At 50.2% G+C, this 19,416-nt stretch overlaps 1 protein-coding gene across 3 annotated transcripts in view; it reads left to right on the plus strand.

The window, feature by feature from the left end:
• Positions 1-17,797, plus strand: part of MAPRE2 (microtubule associated protein RP/EB family member 2) — a 156,269-nt gene extending 138,472 nt beyond the window's left edge. For all 3 annotated transcript variants that reach the window (XM_046024941.1, XM_046024940.1, XM_046024939.1), the window contains 3 exons: positions 5,126-5,265; positions 9,487-9,645; positions 14,818-17,797. In XM_046024941.1, the coding sequence (XP_045880897.1) occupies positions 5,126-5,265; positions 9,487-9,645; positions 14,818-14,892 (374 nt within the window). In that variant the 3' untranslated portion in view covers positions 14,893-17,797. The remainder of the gene's footprint in view (positions 1-5,125; positions 5,266-9,486; positions 9,646-14,817) is intronic.
• The last annotated feature ends 1,619 nt before the right edge of the window (positions 17,798-19,416 follow it).

Here is a 19,416-nt window from a genome sequence, read left to right on the forward strand (position 1 = left end):
GTACAGAATTTATGTCTATTTTCCTCCGCTTCTGAAACTCCTTTTTCTTTTGAAAGGGAAAATTAGGGAGAGAGAGAAAAGCTTGAGGGAAAAACAATTCTTGTAAAACAGGGCTACCACTAATTATGTTTTCAGGACATCACAAGCAGCTGGGAAAAAAAATTGTGGAATGGTTGATAGCTGCAAGGAAAAAAAAATATCTGCATTATAGCTGAAGTGCTGCCTCCCTTTAAAAGCTCTTATGTAAATGTTTCTCGTGGAAGCGTCATTGAGCAGGAGGCACGGGAAGGCACAGAAGCAGAGTCATCCTGAATTGGGGCACGTTCTGGGCAGCAGGAAGGCAGCTACTGAGGACCCTGATCTCTCACGGCAGGATTAGAGGCTACTAAGGACGGTATAGGGTCATTTCACAAAGTTGGAATATAAATGACAGTTTACCTAAAAGTGACCTACCAATGTTAAATTTGCTGACACTGATCATTATAATTTTCTTGGCATTTCCTTATTCTAGCAGCCCAGCTAAATGGGAGACAGCCTGGCACCCCAGAAGCTGGGTACACTTCAAGAGTACGGTGGTTTGAAAGGAGACCATGAGACTTTTAAAGCAAATAAACAAAAACAGAGTTCTTAGCGGTCTAAGGAGTGTGATCTACTTTAGGATACCGTTTCCTCTCCTAAAAAGTAAACCATGAAATTCTTAAACAGAATGAATGAAAGACTTCATTTTCATTTTTGTAAGTTCTATGATTTGGTATTTCTCAATGTGATAGCCGGGAGGGGTAAATGACTTCCATATCAAATAGCAGCTCAAGGATTTAAAGAGCTCACTTTACATTTTTTTGAAAAATGAGCTTTTACTTTAACCCTTTAATTGTGTAGTTTGTTGTTCTTTTCTTTTTTTTTTAACTTGGAACCTCTGAAGACACTAAACTCTTCCACGCATCTTTCTTGTTCTTTGATTTCTTCCTTCCTTCAGAGGTCTGTAAATGCACAGGTGGCTGGCCCTGCCCTCTCACGCCCTCTGTCCACAGACATTTCACTCCCTGTGTGATCACTTTCTTTCCAAACAACTGAATCAGAATTTCAAAACCCCTGACTTTAACTTTCAGATACTAATTACTTCATCTGTAACTGAATTGTTCCAATTCATTTTCCATGCCTTTGTCTGGCCTGTGAGTGAGGGTCCAGGGCGGGGTGGGAGGGATTCTATCATCCCACATGTAACAAGTACAGATGCCTGAGGGCAGACCCCCTGCCCCTGCCCTGCATCAGAGGATGCCAAGTCTGATTTTCTTTGTTTTCATCTTTCACCTCTCCAAGAGATCCACCAGCTGCGTGCGCGCGTACCAGGTGAAAGACGGGGACTCCGTGCCCCAAACGACCTGGACAGGATCCATGAAACACAGGGGGCATTTTAAGGCCAAGACCCTGACCCAAGGCAAAGTTGGGCTCTGCCTGGAGCAAGTGATGTGGTTCCTTGGGAAGAAGCTGCGCCTGGGACGGTGTCTGTCCCTGCAGCCACTCCGGCCTGCCCCCCAGGAGCTGTGCCGTGTCTGCTGGGGGCCCCTGTTCCTCTGCCCGCCAGCTTCCATGTTTATTTATAGTTCTCTTTTCTGGTTGGTATCGTGGTCTTGCGGGAGGCTTTGGCTTGTCTGTGAGCCTTCCTCTTTGACTTCATATCTAACATTTTAGGTTTTCTTCAAGCTGCCTTTGATGATGTCCTAGAAATATAACTCATAATAGCTTTGTTTTACAAGCAATCAGCTTCTGTTCCTTCCATGTTTTTCTTTCAAAATTTGCATGAGACTGGGTAAGGCAGGGTACAGGAATGAGTGATGAACATACGTCCACTGCTGACCTGCCTGGGGAAAAGGGCCCAGCGTGGGTCAGCCACTCTCCTGGGGAGCCCCTCCTGCAGGGCTGTTTCCTTCAGGAGAGGCCACGGAGAGTTGGCCCAGCACAAGCTACTTGCGCCTCTGTACTCAGAGTTAAACGCTTACAGTGACTTACAGTGATGTCCCTACTTGTACTTGGTCCTGATCCCAAGCGACAGCCAAGGGTAATCTTGAAACCAAGTAAGAGCTCGCCTTGTGGGAGGCGGGTGATGTTTTCGTTGGGTTTCCTGCATGTGTTACTGGCGCGTGCTGTCAGTGACTTTGATGTTGGCATCACCTCCCGGAGCTGTCGCTGGTAGGTTTATCCTGGATGGCTCTCTGTCCTAGGAGTTCTTTTAATGTATTATAAAAGCTTGTATTGAGTGTTGCCTCTGGGTCAGGCACGGAAATTGGCCTTGGGCGCATAAAATGGTAAACAAAACAGATGCAACTCCTACTCTGCCATGTTTAAGTCTCCTGGGAGAACAGGCCTAAGGTGAGGGCCACTGCTTTGCCGGGGACAGGTGCTGCAGCCTTCCAGAGCAGCGTCCAAGCTCAGACCTGCAGGATGAGGCGCTTAGTCACTCAGAGGAGTGGAACAGGAGTGATTCTGGCAGAGGGCTGCCAGCCCAAATCCTGCTGTGTGGTCTGTAGTCAGGAACACTGCCTCATCCCTGAGAAAGTTGAGTGTGGCCAGACTGGCCATTCTGACTCCGCTATCACTCCGTGAGACCCCATGAGCTCCCAAAGAGCAGGGATCTCCGGCACGACGTGCTTCATGGTAGGCCCTGGATAAGCATGTGTTTAGTAAATGAGGGGTGTTGAACATTGTCTTAAAGCTGCTTTCTGTTGGACTTTATTGGTATTAAAATAGAATATACTGCTTATAAAAAGGTCTTAAGTAACTTGATTTTCCAGAAGCTTTTTCCCCAGCAAGGCTGGCTGGTAGATGCCCTCGGAGGAGGCACTTGCCAGGTCAGCATGTCCTCCCTCTGTGTCCTCTGCTGTTACCCACGTTGTTTTCTCTACCCTGTTGGCATGGCCTTTAGTGAGCCTGGCCAGTGGGCCACAGAAGTGGTGCTCCAGAAGTATCTTCTGTGGGCTTCTGCGGAGATAGAGGATCCTTGCAGCTGTCTGGGAATCACCAATAAACCAAAGCTTTAGCTCTCTGGAATCCTTGGGAAGGTCTTCTGCATGGGCAAGGTTTTCAGCTCCCTGAGGATTTACCTTCGGATACTCGAACTGTTTTAAGTCGATTCCCAATTTGATTTTCGTGTTAAAATATAGTAGGCCTTTTCCTAAAAATTTTTAGAAGAAAATTCTTTTTTCCCTTGTCACAGATTTTAAAGGGTGTGATATTGCCAGTGCTTTCTGAGGGGGTGTATGATTTTGCCTTTATACCCAGGGACTCCAGGCACCTGAACTCTTGCTCTTTGCTACGTTATTGTTAGGAGATTGGTTGAAACTTGTAACTGCTGTCAGCACCCTTGGCTTCATTAGCCCCTGCCTCTTTCTGATCTATTAGTACTGATAAACTGGGAAACTAGAAGCCAGAGTACCAAGTTGTATTTACTTGTTCACGTGTTTATTTCAACATTTGAACCCTCAGAAAATATATGTTCAGCCAGGCGTGGTGATAAGTACTGGGGTTACGAAGGTGAGGGACGCTGATTCCTTGTGCTCCAAGAGCCTTCTGGAGAAGCAGGGGGTGCAGGAGCATGGCGGGGGATTGGGCGGAGCACCTCCCCACCAGGCTGAGCTGCCACGTGGTGGAGACTAGGTGGGCCCCCAGCAATGGCACCGCATTTCTTAATCCACAAAGTGTATAAATGTCGTTGCACAGTTTTGACTTCAGAGGCCACTACCTGTGTCTGTCATGTTCTAGATTGTGAGTGCCTATTAGGAGCTGAGCTTCCAGTAGGCAAGATCTTACCTGACATCAGTGACTGCCCCCTCCCCATTTTTATCATTATTAGTGGTGCTGTTGAATCACTTGATTAAGGTGCTGATTCCCAGACCTTCCTATTGTAAAGGCAAAGGCCGTTACAGTATCTTTTTTCCATTATAGAAAGTAAATTTTAGGAAAATACCTTGACATGCGTGAATGGCTTATTCCCCCAAAACTTCTCACTTAATGTTTTAGAGTCAGTGAGCCTTTCCTGGACCAGTTACCTTTGTTGAAAAATTGGGATTTTTCCAGTTCTAACATTTCTTCTGCATTTGCTAGCTGTCCGTGTTCTAGAAAGATTTTCATATCCTCTCTCCCTCCCTTCCCCCTTCTTCTCTTCTAGATTTTTATTTATTGAATATTTATTGAATGCATCACCGTCCATTAGAGTCATTATTCTCTTGCTATATAAAACTGCCCCGAGTGTGGCTAAGTTGGAGACATTTTCCCACTGGCCCTTGTGCCTGTTCACATTAGATGGTGAGCACATCCTTGCTTCCTGACACAAGAAGGCGTCCCACCATGTCCCTTCCCTGCCCTCCCTTGGAATCCACCCCCTCTCAAGAAGCTCTCTCAGTCCCAGTAAAACTCAGACACCAGGCCGTATGGAACAGGGGCACACGCTGCTCTGGAGAGGTCATGGCTCCCAGATGCCATCAATGGCTAAACCTAGGAAATAGGGCAAAAATAGGCCCTTGTACTGAAGTTTTTCTAAAGTGTTAATCTATCATAAGCTCTTTTTTCTTGTTCATTAGAAACTCCATTATGGTGGTGCTTCAAGGTTATCTAAGAACATTTCCTCTTAAAAAAAAAAATCTTAAAATCTCTTAGTACGAGTTGTTCTTATTCTCCAGAGGGAGAAAGGACAACTGAATCTCATACTGAAAGGAAAAAGTGCTCAGAAATATTAAATAATTTGCCCAAGTGGACCCTGTCTTCGTACTTTTGTGTACTTTTTTTCCCTTTTTTAGAAGATTGTATTTATTTGAGGGAGAGAGAGAGAGCATGAATGGGAGCAGAGGGAGAGGGAGAAGCAGGCTCCCTGCTGAGCAGGAAGCTCAACACTGAGCTCCATCCTGGGACCCTGGGATCATGACCTGAGCCAAAGCCAGATGCTTAACCCACAGCCACTCCAGAGCCCCTGTATGCACTTTCTCTCAGTGTGTGTGTGCTACTCCTGTGATCGGAAGGATCACTGAGGCTACCTTCTATACTTTCTTATAAACTTTTATATTGTACATTTGCGATCTAAAAAGCATCCTTAATGTTGCCAATATTTTTAATCTGTTCTGCTTACTTTCAGGTGCGGCTAAATCCAGTCCAGCATCTAAGCCAGGATCCACACCTTCTCGTCCCTCATCAGCCAAAAGGGCTTCGTCCAGCAGCTCAGCATCCAAATCTGATAAAGATTTAGAAACACAGGTCATACAGCTTAATGAGCAGGTAACTCATCAGCCCTGGCTGGGTCTCTGAGAGGGGAGGGAGGGAGCAAACACCTGTAGGTCTGAGGTAAGGGAGCGGGGGCAGTAGTTTCAAGCAAGTAGGGATTTAAAAAAAATAATTCAGGCAGATAAAATCAGTGGCCCACTAGGAACAAAAGATGTTAGTCAGAAATCAAAGTGGTACATTAAGACAGAAGGACAGAGGACTCAGCCTCACGTAAATGCAGGTCCACAGGCCAACGTCTCGCTCCACCCCCTCACACACACCACAAGGCCCAGCCACCAGCTCCAGGCTAGACCACGGCCTCTCTGCCCACTTCCGGCCGATCTAGATACCATTCACTCTTTCTCCTTCCTTTATATGGCAGCAGCTATTTGTCAACCCTGTCCTCTGGGACAGACCCCATGCTTGGTGCTAATAACATAATGGGCAGTGAGAGAGAGACCTTAGACCTTCCCTTCCCTCGTAGGACTGAGAGCAGTGGTCTGAGGTGGGTGATTATGCCAGCAAAGTGAACACAGAACACTTCCTACAACAGTAGAAGTTTGATGCCACAGAAGCACCAAGCCCAATATTTGGGGGTTAGTAAGGCCCCAGTTGTGTTTTAAGTTGAAAAATGTTCTTTTTTTGTCTAAATCTAGCTCTCCTATCATTGAAATTTTCAATATAAAAGTTTAGTTATGATGTCTACCTACCAGTAGCTAATTTTGCCTAAGATTAGATGTAGTCGAAAGGTAATAAAACCACTGGGAGCACAAGGTTCCCTGCAGAAGACACCTCCCCCGACCTGAGTGAGGAAAGAGTCCTTTATCCAGGCTGTTCCCACCACTGGGAGAGGAGCCTTTATTCATGGTTCTTAGGCTGTTCCCAGAAGAGTGGCCAGGCCATTCCTGGTAATTAATCTGATTCCTGATGAGCCAGCAAGAGTCTGGAAACAGTTCTGAGATAACTGTATATTTGCAATCAGGAGTCTAGTTTGAAAGCAGGGGTTGCTTAGGCGTGTCCTTACAATTCTGATCACTTTAATGAAAATGGTGAACCCCAGAGTCATCCAGTGGGTACGACTTTGATTTGGAAACTGGAATGTTCCAACAACCTGTTGATTCTCAGCTTGAGCCCATATGGAATTTCCAATAGTAGGTTCTTCTCAAATAAAAGGCTGGTGCGACAGCCTCGGTGAGCTGTGGGCCACATGCCCAAGGCTCCGAGCAGATCCGAGCAGACCTAGAGAGAATCAGGCTTGGGTCTCTGATGCTTTAGATTTATAACCCTGTCTCCTTAGGAATCCAAGTTCTTTTGGTATCTTTATTACCTCTCACTCTGTCACGATCTCTTTCCTCCCTGTGGTCTCTACCACACCCAAGTTTCCAACCTTCCAACCCAAAGTATAATGACATGGAAACCTCAAGATCCTTCCTGCCCCTCTCCCACTTGGCCTTAGCCAGACAGACTCCCTTCTTCTCCTTTGGGCAGGCTCCGTGCTCCCATTAGCTGTCCAGTTACTCAAAGAGCCTCCCATCCCCCAGAGACCCAGAACTCATCTTCTCATCCAGAAATGTCACTCTAGGGAGGAGAGGGAGAAGAGCGAGAGGAGCTTTCCAACAGTCTTATAATTCCTTTGGTACTTCCAAAGGGCTTTACTGCCCCCGCCTGCCCCATGCTCAACAAGGAGGGGTATGTCCATTCGCCTCCCTCACCCCCACGCAGCCCCTCGGAGGGAAGGTCACACGCCCTAAATTGTAAGCGTTCTTCCAACTGTTCACTGAGCACTGACTCCGGATCCATAGCCCTGTTTCTCCCTCTGTTTTCTGTCCCGGTAGCCTGCAGGGGGGCCTTGCTGATGCTGGTGGGGAGCCACAGGGCGTCACTGTGTGAGGACAGAGGACTCCAAGACGAGGAAGGGCGGGGTGGAGATGCCTCTGCTGAAGAGTGAATTACAGTCGTAATAGAGCAAGTGATGAGTGCCATAAACTTGAAGAATTCTCATTTACTTGGCCTCCTGCCTCTCTTCAGGCGGTCTCCCATGACAATTCCAGCGATAGAATCGAATCAAAAGCCAAAGGGGAGGGGTGCCTGGGTGGCTCATCTGTTGAGCGCAGGCTCGCTTTCATCTCAGGTCTTGATCTCAAGGTGGGGAGATGGAGCCCTGTGCTGGGTTCCTGCTGGGCGTGGAGCCTGCTCAAGATCCTCCCTTCCTCTCCTCCCGCACCCCTGCTCTCTCTCTTTCTCTTAAAAAGTGGGAGAAGGTGACATAACTAAAATCCTGAGGACTGTGTGTGGAGCGTGGGTCAGCAGACAGGCAGTGGGGGTGGGGGGGGCACCGCCGTGCTCAGGGACCCCTGGGCTAGAGAGTGGGCGCTGGTTGGCCCAGGGGAGACACAGGGGCGTGGGCAACAGGGCTGGGAGGACCCATGCTGTGCGGACGCTGAGAGGGAGGGGAGAGAATTGAGGGGAGAGGACTTGCCCTTCTTGTCTCTTCTTGACATATTCCAGGGCCCGTCCCCAGCGTCCCTTCCACCGCTTTGGCCTCTGCGGCAGTACCTCAGGTTCAGCCTGGCATCAGCTTCTGGGACTATGACTGTGAACGTGGACTTTTCTTGGCCACTTCACCTGTCCTCATACACTCCAGCCCCTGTTGGTCTTTATTGGGGATGTTCACAGCTGTGCCTCCGTTCCCCGGCGCATCTGGAGAACACCAGAGGCCAGCCTGGGCTGGAAGTTTCTCCAGAAGCCCCAGCCCCTGTATGCTGTACAGACCACAGCACTCTCAAGAGGCAGCAAACCTGGTTTCCGCGGGTTGGATGCATCCAGAGACCCTCCTTGCCTCGTCTGGGGAGAGCTGGCAGACTCAGACACCTGAAGTGCCACGATCTATCTACTGGCATCACCACGGGCTGCAGAGGGACCCTGTGGCCAAGCCTCGGGAGGGGGTTGGTTTATTTCATAACAAGGAATGATTTCTGGAATAAGGGAAGTTTTCTTCTTCCTCTACTTAAGGCTGCTGGTTGCCTTCAGGTTTTACAAATAACCCAACCATCTTATCAGAAGTAAGAGGGAAAGCTAGTGAGAGACCCAGCGGCCTTGAGAGCCACGTGTGAGGGGGTCTGCGAGGTGAGCTCTGAGGGGCCATATCGCTGAGTCTTGGGCCCAGTGTGCAGAAAGGGGACGGATGGATCAGTAATTCCAGCCAGATCAATAGCATGTACAAAAGCCCAGAATTATTAGAGAAGAAAATTTCCCCTTCTAAAGGTAATTTTTGGAAATTGTGTTAGGGTGATTTTAGTACACTGAGTGAGACTTCACCTGAGGAGGAGCACGAGAGATTTAATTTACCTCCTAAAGGATATTGTCCGCGTAAATCTAAACGCACAGGGGCTTTAAAAAAAAAAAAAAGAAAGAAAGAAAAGGATTCCCAGGAAGCAGGCACGGGGCGATGGTTTGGGCCCGTGTATAGCCAATGTGCCCACTTAGGATTGGATGCCCAGGCTGTTGACGCCCGTGTCCGTGTTCTTTCAGCCCAGGTGTTGCCTCCTTCCTACACCATCTCTGTCACCACTGTGAGAGGCCACACAGCCCTAGTGGAAGGTCCTGGAATCAGCATGGGGGGGGGGGGAGAGGGAATGAAGGGCTGTTTGCCTGAGGGCACGGGGCTTCCTTATCTTCTTCCCCCTGCACTCCCTACAGTGTCCCCAGAGCCAGAACCAGAGGACTTAAACCTGATCCACTCAGCCAGGCTCTGTCTCACCCAGTTGTCCTTGTGTAACTGGGACCCCGTTTCTCCATCGAAAGCATCTTTCTAGGATGCTCAGGGAACATTTATGAAGGGCTCTAAAATGAAGGGTGGCTCTTCCAAAGAAAGGAGGGTCCTCAAGATACATCTAAATTAAGCACAGCTCAGCCTCTCTGCTCTGCCTCCCCTCCCTCCAGAGGACGGACAGGGTAGGAGAAGGATGTGCTCTCGCCATGTTAGCAGGCAAGGAGGAAAACTTGCTCGGAGCCCGTATGCCACCGTGTTGAGTAGAACAATCCGTCCGACAGTGGTTATGAATGAACATCAGTTGGCAGAGGGGACGACTGGCGTGCTGGCGAAGTTGACATGTGGCTGAGGCTCGAGCTCCATTGCACATCTGTTGTTTCCCGTCTATATAGGCAGGTGTAGTTGCTCACATTTCTTATACTGTTTTTTGGGTTTTCTTTCCTTCTACCCCCACTCCCTTGCAGGTACATTCATTAAAACTTGCCCTCGAAGGTGTGGAAAAGGAGAGAGATTTCTACTTTGGCAAGTTGAGAGAGATTGAGCTACTCTGCCAAGAACACGGGCAGGAAAACGATGACCTCGTGCAGCGACTAATGGAAGTCCTCTATGCTTCAGACGAACACGTGAGTGTGAGGAGAGCCCTTGACTGCTGCGTTCTAAAGCGATGTCGTTGGTCAGGGCGCAGAGATCAGTGGGCCTTCAGCGGCCCTGGGATCTCGGAGAATGAGGACTCTGTGCATTGGTTATTCTCAGAAGAATAAGTATCACTATCATCGTGATCTGTTGACCCACGTGTATTCATGAATTCATCTGGGAAGAGATGAGTGGCCAGGGCTGGGGGGAGAGGAGGTGGACTGACTGAGAAAAATAGGTTGATGGAGCCAGGTACCAAGTGGTTTTCAGCTCTGAGCAGTGCAGCAGCAAGAATGTGTGTAAGATTCTTCCTGACAGAACAGAGTGTGGTTAGAGGAAGAATTCGTCTAAATGTTTTTCCCATCCCCATCAGCCTCACAACTGCCTGTTTTTATTGCAGCGCTGGTTGTCTTGGTTCCTCACTGGCAGTGCAGGCCAGCGCTACGCAACAGCCCTTAGCTGAAAAATATTTTTAGAAGGCCTCCTCTGGGGGTGTCTGGCTCACTCAGTCGGAAGAGCATGCAACTGTTGATCTCAGGGTCATGAGTGCAAGTCCATGCTGGGCATAGAGATTATGTAAATCTTAAACAAAAATTTTTAAAAAGAACAACAACAAAAAAAAGACGGCCTCCTCTCTGGGGAGGACCTGACTAGCAGGGCTTCTTCTCAGGGGCGAGGGGGGGGGGGAGGACGTGGGAGGGGGAATCCCAGCATGTGGATTCCATCCTGGTGATGGAAAGCAGGTGTGAGGAACAGCAGAGGAACAAGACTCAAGGGCAGGAAGGGAAGCGGGGGAGAGATGAGTGAGGGGCCCGGTCAGCAAGGCAGGAGTGGGAGCCTGACCGGGAGTGTGAATAAGGGGTCTGGGCTGGGGTTTCGAGCTCTTCCCTAGGCCAGGCTGCAGCTGGTGGAAGCATCTGAGGCTGTTGAACCCGGCCCCCCGGGGCCCCTCCCAGGGCTCTGGGGGTGAGTTGTGTTTGTCCCTTCTACCCACTGGGAACAAGTCACCGGCAAGTTTACTTTAGGACTTATTCCAGCCCAATACCAGGGAAATGTTTACTCCTTGTAAGATCTGAAATCCTAGAGATGAGATTTTCTAAAAGAGCCCAGGGTTTGAGGCCTCCCCGCTACATTTTTCATGCCCTTCCCCCAGCCCAGATTTTGTTTTGTTTTGAAGCTTCTTTCTCAGTTATCATTGGCTCAGACTGTAGATCTTGAAGCCCTGAGAAGTTCCCTGTCCAGGTCTCAGAGGCAGAGATGGCTTCACAAAATACGGGTCTCAGTGTTTTCAGATCTGACGGCGGAAACTTACTGATTTCTAGTGTGCCGGCACCGGCCCAAGTGCTTGCTTGCTTGTTAGAGGCTAAAGCCAACCAGTCTCCATGGCACCCCCTCTGAAGGACCAGGCCCACTGACAGAGGAAGGAGTGGGCAGCATCAGCGCGTCCCAGCCCTGTGCTGTGGGCGGGAGGAGAACCCTTCCGACGGCCACCTCACGCCTGGTCTTGTCCCAAGAGGGAGTCCTTGTGCCAGGACCCGCTCAGGTGCCCTCCAAGCTCAGAGCCGACACAGATTCCTGACCTCTGGCTCACGGCCAGCAGGGCCGGCCCTGGGCGAGAGCTCCTGACTTCTGAACGTGACCTCGGGGGATTCTGCCCCGTGCCTATTGTTCCAGTTAAACACAGACGTGCCCCACGTTGCGTTGCGTTTCGGGGACAGGTGTTTGCCGGAGAGGATTCTTTAAGTCTTTATTTGGTGATGGCTGGTCTTTGATTCTTGGGAGTCAAACAATCCTAGAATAGAATGTTTGGAAGATGTGGAAATCCAGATGGGAGTTTGCGTACAGAAGTAAACAGGGGCGGTTCAGTTCATGGTTGTAGAAACCTAATGGAAGTTTCCAAAGCAGATCACCAGACAGCCTTCTCGGGCCCCTCTTTATCATCCTCAGGATCTTTTTCCCTTCGGGGCCACAGGTATCTGGACTTAGTCATTGCTTAGCTGCTGCCTTGTCCGTCTGTCAGCTGAGGTGCGCCTACTTACATAAACAGGCACTTAATTCCCAAGGCACTGTCACAAAAGTCACTGTTGAGTGACGTAAAGATTCTTCCCCACGCAACCAAGAGCTCTGGGGAAGAGCCTGTGTTTCTGTCATTGGACTAAGGCTTGGGTGGACAGAAAGGGGACAGAGCCACTGCCTCAGTGAGGGGCCACTGAGTGCCCTATGTCAGGGCCTCCTGAGTGCCCCCACCCCCATCGAGGAAGTCGGGAGCCACCGTTGACCGTGCTCCTTCCTTGCCCCCATTTTCCTCCTATGGTAGGCAAGAGCCTTCCCACGGGCTTCCAGCTTGCTTCTCTTTCCACTGAGATCATGAGAATGAGGAACTCTAACAGGCTCACTCACAGCCAAACCTTGAGAAAGCTCTGATGATAGGCAAACACTAGAATTTAGCCCGTAGTGCTCCAGGGCATTGTCTGGCATAGGTTTTGCCTGGCTTCCGCTTCCACGCAGGTTTCAGTTGTTCATTTTCATGTAGGGCATCAGAAAATTTTTCTTCCTGGGAGCTTACCCAGCCTAGTGTGAGCTGGGAGCACTTGGCTGTGATACGTAGTCCAACAGCCTCATCCTTCCAGATCTGTTCTGCAGACCTTCACACCGCCTTAACCTGCACCCCTAGCATTAGCAATCCCTTGATAAGCTGGGAGGTTTGTCTTTATCCTGGTTAAGACTTGGGGTCCACAGTTCCTGCAGGCAGATGCCGTCACAGCGAGAGCTGCCCTTGGCCCGCTGCAGACCGCAGTGCCCCCTGGCTTGACAAGTGGGAAGGGGAGACCGGTGGTGAGGTCTGATCTCATGGGTTCCTGGTCCCACAGCTCGTTATCCAAGTCTTTGACTTTCAGTCCTGGGTCAACCCCATTATCCCGCAGTTAACTCCCAACTGTGCTGTAAGCAAACGTGATCTGTAAAATGTCAAACAGATCCTCAGGTCTAAGACCTCCCGTGCACCCTAACACACACTAAACAAGTAAGGAACGCACACTTGCAACCTGCTGCAGTCCCAGCAGGAGGAAAGGCAGGTACCCCACTAGCAGTACAGAGTTAGGGTGATGGATGAAATAGCATCCCTGACCCCACTCAGGGCTGCGGTGCATCGCCTGACCAAAGCTGAGCCGGGAGCCAAGACGTGGTGCTGAGAGGAGTCATTGACACTGGGGCGAGGGTAGGGGAGCGGCTTCAGGAAGGAACACGTGGCAGAATGGACACCAGGGAGTTCCTGAGTTTCCACTCCTGGTAAAGACCCATGACCACTAGACTTCTTTTTCGCCCCTAGACAAGAGGGAGAACACTCACTGGGAGAGAGCAGTGACTTTCGTGGTCTTGTACCATGCCCACAGATCCTCCCCTGCTCCCCTAGGAATGCCACTGTCGGTTGAGGTGCTCCCTTTCGGAGCAGCGAGGACCACCCTCATCCCTCATGCAAGGCTGTAGGCCAGGCCACTACCCCGGGGGGTGGGGGGCAGACATTCTGAGGCCAGAATCAAATGTGGTTAAGCCATGAAGGAGTGCAGGGGCCCCAAAGACAGCAGAGTGTGGGCAGAGCAGGATCTTGGGCCTTGGCATATCGCAGTGGAGTAGTTCTGGGGGATGGGAAGAGGGATGGTCCTGGGCATGGGGAGAGCTGACTGTTACTAAACATTATGCCTCTGGACCCTGAGCTGTAAGGGATAGGGCTAGATTGGAACCAGGGTCTTCAGTGTGATGTTCCTTTCTACTGTTGTCACAGAAAAGGTTACATTTTTAAAATCTTTCCACTTCTAGAATATATTTCAAAGAGTTCTCCCACCATGAAATATTTGCAGCTCACAATAAGTGTTATGAACAGCCCAATATTGTAGGCACCTTACCTTCTTGAATTCCTTGACGACTCTATTGAATTCAGGGAAGTTCTTGGGAAACTGTTAAATGGGTGCCCCTGTTACAATTCTCCATTGTAGAGATGGGGAAACTAAGGCACACGGTGGTTGAATAACATGCGCATCTGTTCCTGCGTCCTCGGGGTTTCTTCCTCTCAGCACAACCTGTACCAATCTGGGAAGTAAGCAAGTGTGACACAGATGGCTGAGGTCCCATCCCTGACCTGAGTAACCTGAGACCACTGTGTTGGAGACACACGAGCTTCCATGCCCAAGTTTTGTAGCCAAGGAGGAAACCGAGTGCTGCCGGCCCAGGGAAAGCCAACACTGGGGCTCAGGGGAGAAGACCGTACTGTGGTTAGGGGGCTGGGCTGGCCCGGGGCTATAGGGCATAGACCTGGCAGGAAGGCAGGTGGGGGACTGGGGTTGAGAAAGGAGTGAGTGTGGCCGGTGTGAGGCTGCCAGCACTCCTGTGGGTCCGGCGTGCGTTCCTGAGGGAGCAGTGAGCAGAGCGCACTCCCTTGGCTCAGATGATAAGAGCCGCTTGCTTCCTGCGTCAGAACATTACAGAGGTTGTGGATGCAGCCAGCCAGCGCTGATGCTCCCTGGAGCAGTGCTCACGGGGGTTAGACGAATGAATGAAAGGGTTCTAGAACACCTCCACCCTCCACGTCCTTTCCCTGAAGTACTTAGGTACCCAAAGCAGACATCCCAAAGTCCTTGAGCCACGGCTGCTGACCCCCCTGCCGACCTCCCTTGCCTTACGACTCCGATGGGGGCGTCTCCGCAGCTGAGGAGTATCCGATCTCCCACAGGGTCTGTTTCAGTAAGAAGAGTGACAGGGCAGGAAAGGAAGCTGAAGTGTCCCATCGCCTGCCGGCAGGGTGGGGCTGACCCTCCGCCACCCGCAGTGGCCCAGGGCTCTGCCTTTCCACAGCAGGTTCTCCCGGGTGGTCATGACGCTTTGGAGGCCGTGCCTTGGTCGACTCTTTCATGAGGGTAGGAAAGTGGAAATGTGTCCCATGAAGGAACGTTAGGTGCGTCACACCTGACCGCTGGGTTCTAGAATGACGAGTCCTTGGAGCGGGGAAGCAGCGGCATCTGGGGGTGCGTCGGCTCGGGGAGTGGGAGAGCCCTGGCTGTTAAGGGAGGCCTCGCGCACGCTCTCCGGGGAGAGGGGGTGCTCTGGACGCTGCGGGGCCTCCAACCCAGTCCGTAGTTCCAGCTGAAACCTCTCCCCCTGTCTGGCAGGAGGGCCATCCGGAAGAGGCCGAGGCCGAGGACCAAGTCCACGACCAGCAGCCCCAGCAGCAGGAAGAGTACTGAAGCGTTCTGGCCCCTTGCGCCTTCAGCTGTGCGTGGGAACTTTTCTTTTGGAGAAACGTGTGGCCTCAAGCTCAACAGAAACCAGTCGTTCCCAGTTTGCCGTTAACATCAACGCACTGTTGCATCCGCCAGCCACCGCGCTCGGTTCCCATTTCCTTTGCCAAGACCCGTTAGCAGCCGGCCGTTGGGCGGCCTGAGAGGTCACGGGGTCACATACCTACCACTTCACCACTTGGCTGCTTGGGATTGATTCTGCTCTTCTCATTTCTTTCCGGAACAACTCTCCCCTCCACCCCACCACCACCCCCTTTTTATCCTGGTGTGAAACGATGGTAATTTGATATATGGTATTTATATTGGCATTTCTCAACCAGTGTCACTAGATGTCACACATTCGTGGTGCTTTGATGTTTGCAAGTCTAACCTCTGAACGTAAATTTAGTCAAATGCTAAATTGGAGCAAAGGGAAAGAGATCCTTGATATGAAAGCCATAAGGACAGTGACTTGTTTTATAGGGACATAGGTTCCCCCTCGGCTCCCAACACTAAAGGGAAAAAAAAAGTGGAATCAAAACTAGGACTTCAGGGCCCAGCAGTATTTCTCCCTGAGCACGGCAGACGGCCACACAGTTAGTTTCGAAAGACATTCACTCGAGGACACCACCATCCCCACTTCGCCCTCCCGACTGCTTGCCCTCCCTTCCCCCACCCGGGTTTTCATGCTTTTTTCTTTCTCAGGGTCCTCTTTGGTGGGCAGCCACTCTCCCCAAAAGCTGTCATCAGTTACCTACAGTCCAGAGAGGGTCTGCGTAGGTGCAGGTCCTCCTGCCTCTCTCTGGCTTGCAGCCCAAAGCCTGTCCTCCACGCTAGGGGACTCCTCCTCCAGAATGACTTCAGGGTGTGTGCCCCTGAGGGGCAGGGCTCTGCGCCGTGCTGCACGCTCGCTGCCAAGTGAAGACCTTCTTACTAGGAGCATCATTCCAAGGGAGACTCCGGATTCTGACGTCTGGTGTTAACACTGGAATGACAGCACAGAAAAAAAATCTATGACTCCCCATACCTTCGGGAATAAGGAATTTCCCTCGTTAATACTCCCGCCCTTCTTGTCATTGATAACCATGGCAATTCGTAAATAGAGGAAACATTAATGAATTAAAAGCATTCCTTATTTTTTTAACTAATATTTGCACATTTTCTTAGTATCTTTCCAAATCTTTGCCTCTCTTACTCCTCCGACAGATGGTATCCCTTCCTGGATCATTCATTTCACTTGGTTTCCTAACTTTAGATGTACTTCACTTGTTATTTGACCAAGCAGGTGCAAGAACAACAAACAAGTGTGCCCGCCCCACTTGCCTCTTAACTGAAAAGCTTAAAATAAATTTCTGAAATATGTATCCGAAAGCTTTGACATTTCTTTATTAATTGATGGCATACTAATTCTAAATTCTAGCATTGGAGCTTGCCACCAAAAGAAGTCTTCCCAAAAATCTCTCGCAACAAAGTGGTATTTGAGTTACCGGTGAACACGATGGCTTGTGTTTGTGAGGTTATTACAACGCACTGTGCATAACTGGACAGACGTTCTGTGGTGTTTGGTTTCCCTTCCTTCTCTCTCCCGCCTGCTCTGCGCGGCGGCAGCTCCCTTCTCTCGGGCTGGACAGCCTGGCTCTCGGCAGTGACATCCTTCCACACCTGGGTGCAGGTGGTGGTTGTGCTACGCTCGGCCGCACGCTTACCCGTGTGGTCCCTCCCGGCCGTTTGTATGGACCTTCCTTTTGTAAAAATCGCTCTTGTAAAGAGGCACAGTAAATAACTCCACGGGGAGCATGCTTCGGTGGTTGCTAGGCAGGGACATCTCAGTGATGCCCAGTGCCTGGTGGACCGTGGCCAGAATTGCCGGCATGGGGGTGGGTGTGATGATGGCGGAAGTTGCCTCAGTCTCGTGGGGGACAGCTGCAGCTGCTCTGCCTCCCCCCAGTGCCCCAGCCTTGTCAGCTAGGAAACCTACTGGCCAGGTACCTTCCCTTTCCCAGGTGGTCGTCCTTGATTCTCCATCCCAGGTCTTAGGGCCAGCTCCTCACGGATTTAGAGAAGAGTTCCACATCCCTCTTTCTGTCCGCATCTGACCCCTCTTCCATCGTGCCGGGTGGCATGCAACATCACGGATATTTGGGGGAATCTTGAACAGCTAGGATTCTCCATCGTCTTGGGCTGCACCCCAGCTTCTGTGCAGACCACCTCCTTCCCCAGGGCCGCTCCTTTATCCCCGAGGCCCGCACCCCATCGTCCTCCCATCTCGGCATCCAGGGCACGCTTTCTTCCATGGCCTCCCCCCATCACACGTCCTCACGCTGGGCTGAGAAGCATCCCTTTGTGGGCTCTGCCTGCCCTCGCAGAAGCCGGACTTCATTCTTGGCCACACGGCTGTGGCCGGTGATAGCACTTCCGCTGCTCGTGTCAGATAGGAAGTGATTGAAGCAGGGGGCAGAGAGAGAGCCTGTCTTCTTTCTAAGCAGAAAAAGACCAGACAAACACCTTGTTGACCAGAGAGAAGTAAACTCCAGAAGGGAACCAAGAACTCCTCCCTTCCCTGGTGAGTATTTCCATTATTCCGTTAAGGTTTAATATGCATTCAGATTACTTTTACTAAATAGTACACCATAAAGCTTTTGTTATATATTCAATGTAAACTGAAAGGAATGTAAACATAATGTATTGTTAATTATAAATAGATAAGTAATGACATCATAGATGAAAAAGTCTTATTCAGATGTATCACATTCATTTTACATTACCCTATTGTCGCATGGTAGGATAGTTTTTTTGTCTCTGAATATGTGAATAACTTGACTTGTGTTTATCTTTTTACATATTTAATAAAAAAAAGTATATGTTAAAAGGACCGGACTTACAGATTCTTAACATTTTTATGCTAAGGGTTTCCTTCCGAGTGAGCATGTGTGTGTGAATAGGTTGTTTATTGGAACCCCATATCTACTTACATTTTCTTATGATTGACCGGGACGTGGGGGGGGGGGGGCTTGCTTTTATTGATGGCAAATGTTTTAACAGGAATTAAAGATCAGTATCTGATTTCAAATGTATTAGCTGTGATAGCTTTTTAAAAACTTTACCAAAAAAAAAAAAAAGACAAGCCATCAGCTTAGGGAAGATTGCACTCCCAGGCAAACAGAAGCCTCACTCCTGCATCCCCAGCCTGCTCCACATGGGCGAGATGGGGCTGGGCAGGCAGGAAGCTGGGGGAGCAGCAGGCAGATGTTTCGAGGCTTCCTGGCAAACTGACCTGGGATCAGCAAACGCTCTCAGGTTCAGCGCATTCTCGCTCTCTAGTTTGACGATATGGACCAACAGTGATGGTTTAGCCACATCAATGGAATACCAACTCATAGGCACAGGAATAGGTGAAAAAAAGAAATGTCTTAGAAGTGGCCCCGTGAGCCGCCTGGAGAGGCTGGAGAGCAGGGGACAGCAGCGTGTGGGACGCTGTGCCCAGGAGCTGGCAAGGTACAGAGGCTCAGCCGGGGCCCTGTCCACCCTACCAGATGCCAGCCTGCCCGAAACTGCTTTCTGGTGCCACCTAGAGGCCGGTTTGGTTTCTAGACTATCCTTCGGAGACGATTTTCCGTTCACTTGCTTTTAGGCCCTTCTAAGAGCTGAGAAGTTGGAAAAGGACAGGAGACAAAGATACTACCACTCTTCTCCATCTACACTCATGTCTGCACCGGGTAAGTGTGTGACGGAAGTCGGAGCCCTTACCTGGGTTGTGAAAGTTCCCGCTCAAGACACACACGTGTTTGCATTTCATTTGCCCACCCTGGGGTTTTAAACACTAGATCTCACACTTAGACGTCTGCACACGCACAGTCCAGAATACGTGTACCCCATCTGACTTGAAAGGCACACCAGGGGACTCTAGCAAACACATCACTAATGGTACAAAAGGGGTGGAATGACAGGTTTGCTCCATTTATTAAATCCGAGATCATCTCAAAAATTGAACATGTTCCTACTGGGACTGTGGGATTATGGGTAGACCCATGAGTTGGGAGGAGGGAGGCAGTGGACCGAAAGGAATTCATGTAATTCCACTGAAATTCAAGCTCTACAGTGCCATTTCTCTAAAATGAAACCGGTGACTTCATTTCTGGCCTTTCTTAGCCTTCCTCTTCCCTGCTAGACACAGTTCCTGTGATCCTTCCAGCCACTATCACTCCCAGACACCACCGACCCAGCCTCTTGGCCCTGACGCCATGTTGCCAGACCGTGCGAGTGAGACAGCAGGGCAGCCCCGGTTTTAGTGAGCTAGGAACTCAGACTTTCACCACTCACTGGAAGAGCTCTGGCTTTATTGCCTAATGGGAGGCAAACCTTAAAATCCACTGAACCCTAGAGAGTCCTCACATAGCACCAGGACTTGAGATCACAGGACTGCCCAAGGGCAGGACCCTCCCTCCCCAGCTCCCACACCCTGTACAGGTAGAACTCACACAGAAGGTGTGT

This window comes from Meles meles, chromosome 12, assembly GCF_922984935.1.
Source record: "Meles meles chromosome 12, mMelMel3.1 paternal haplotype, whole genome shotgun sequence".
In the NCBI taxonomy this organism is placed as follows: Eukaryota; Metazoa; Chordata; class Mammalia; order Carnivora; family Mustelidae; genus Meles; species Meles meles.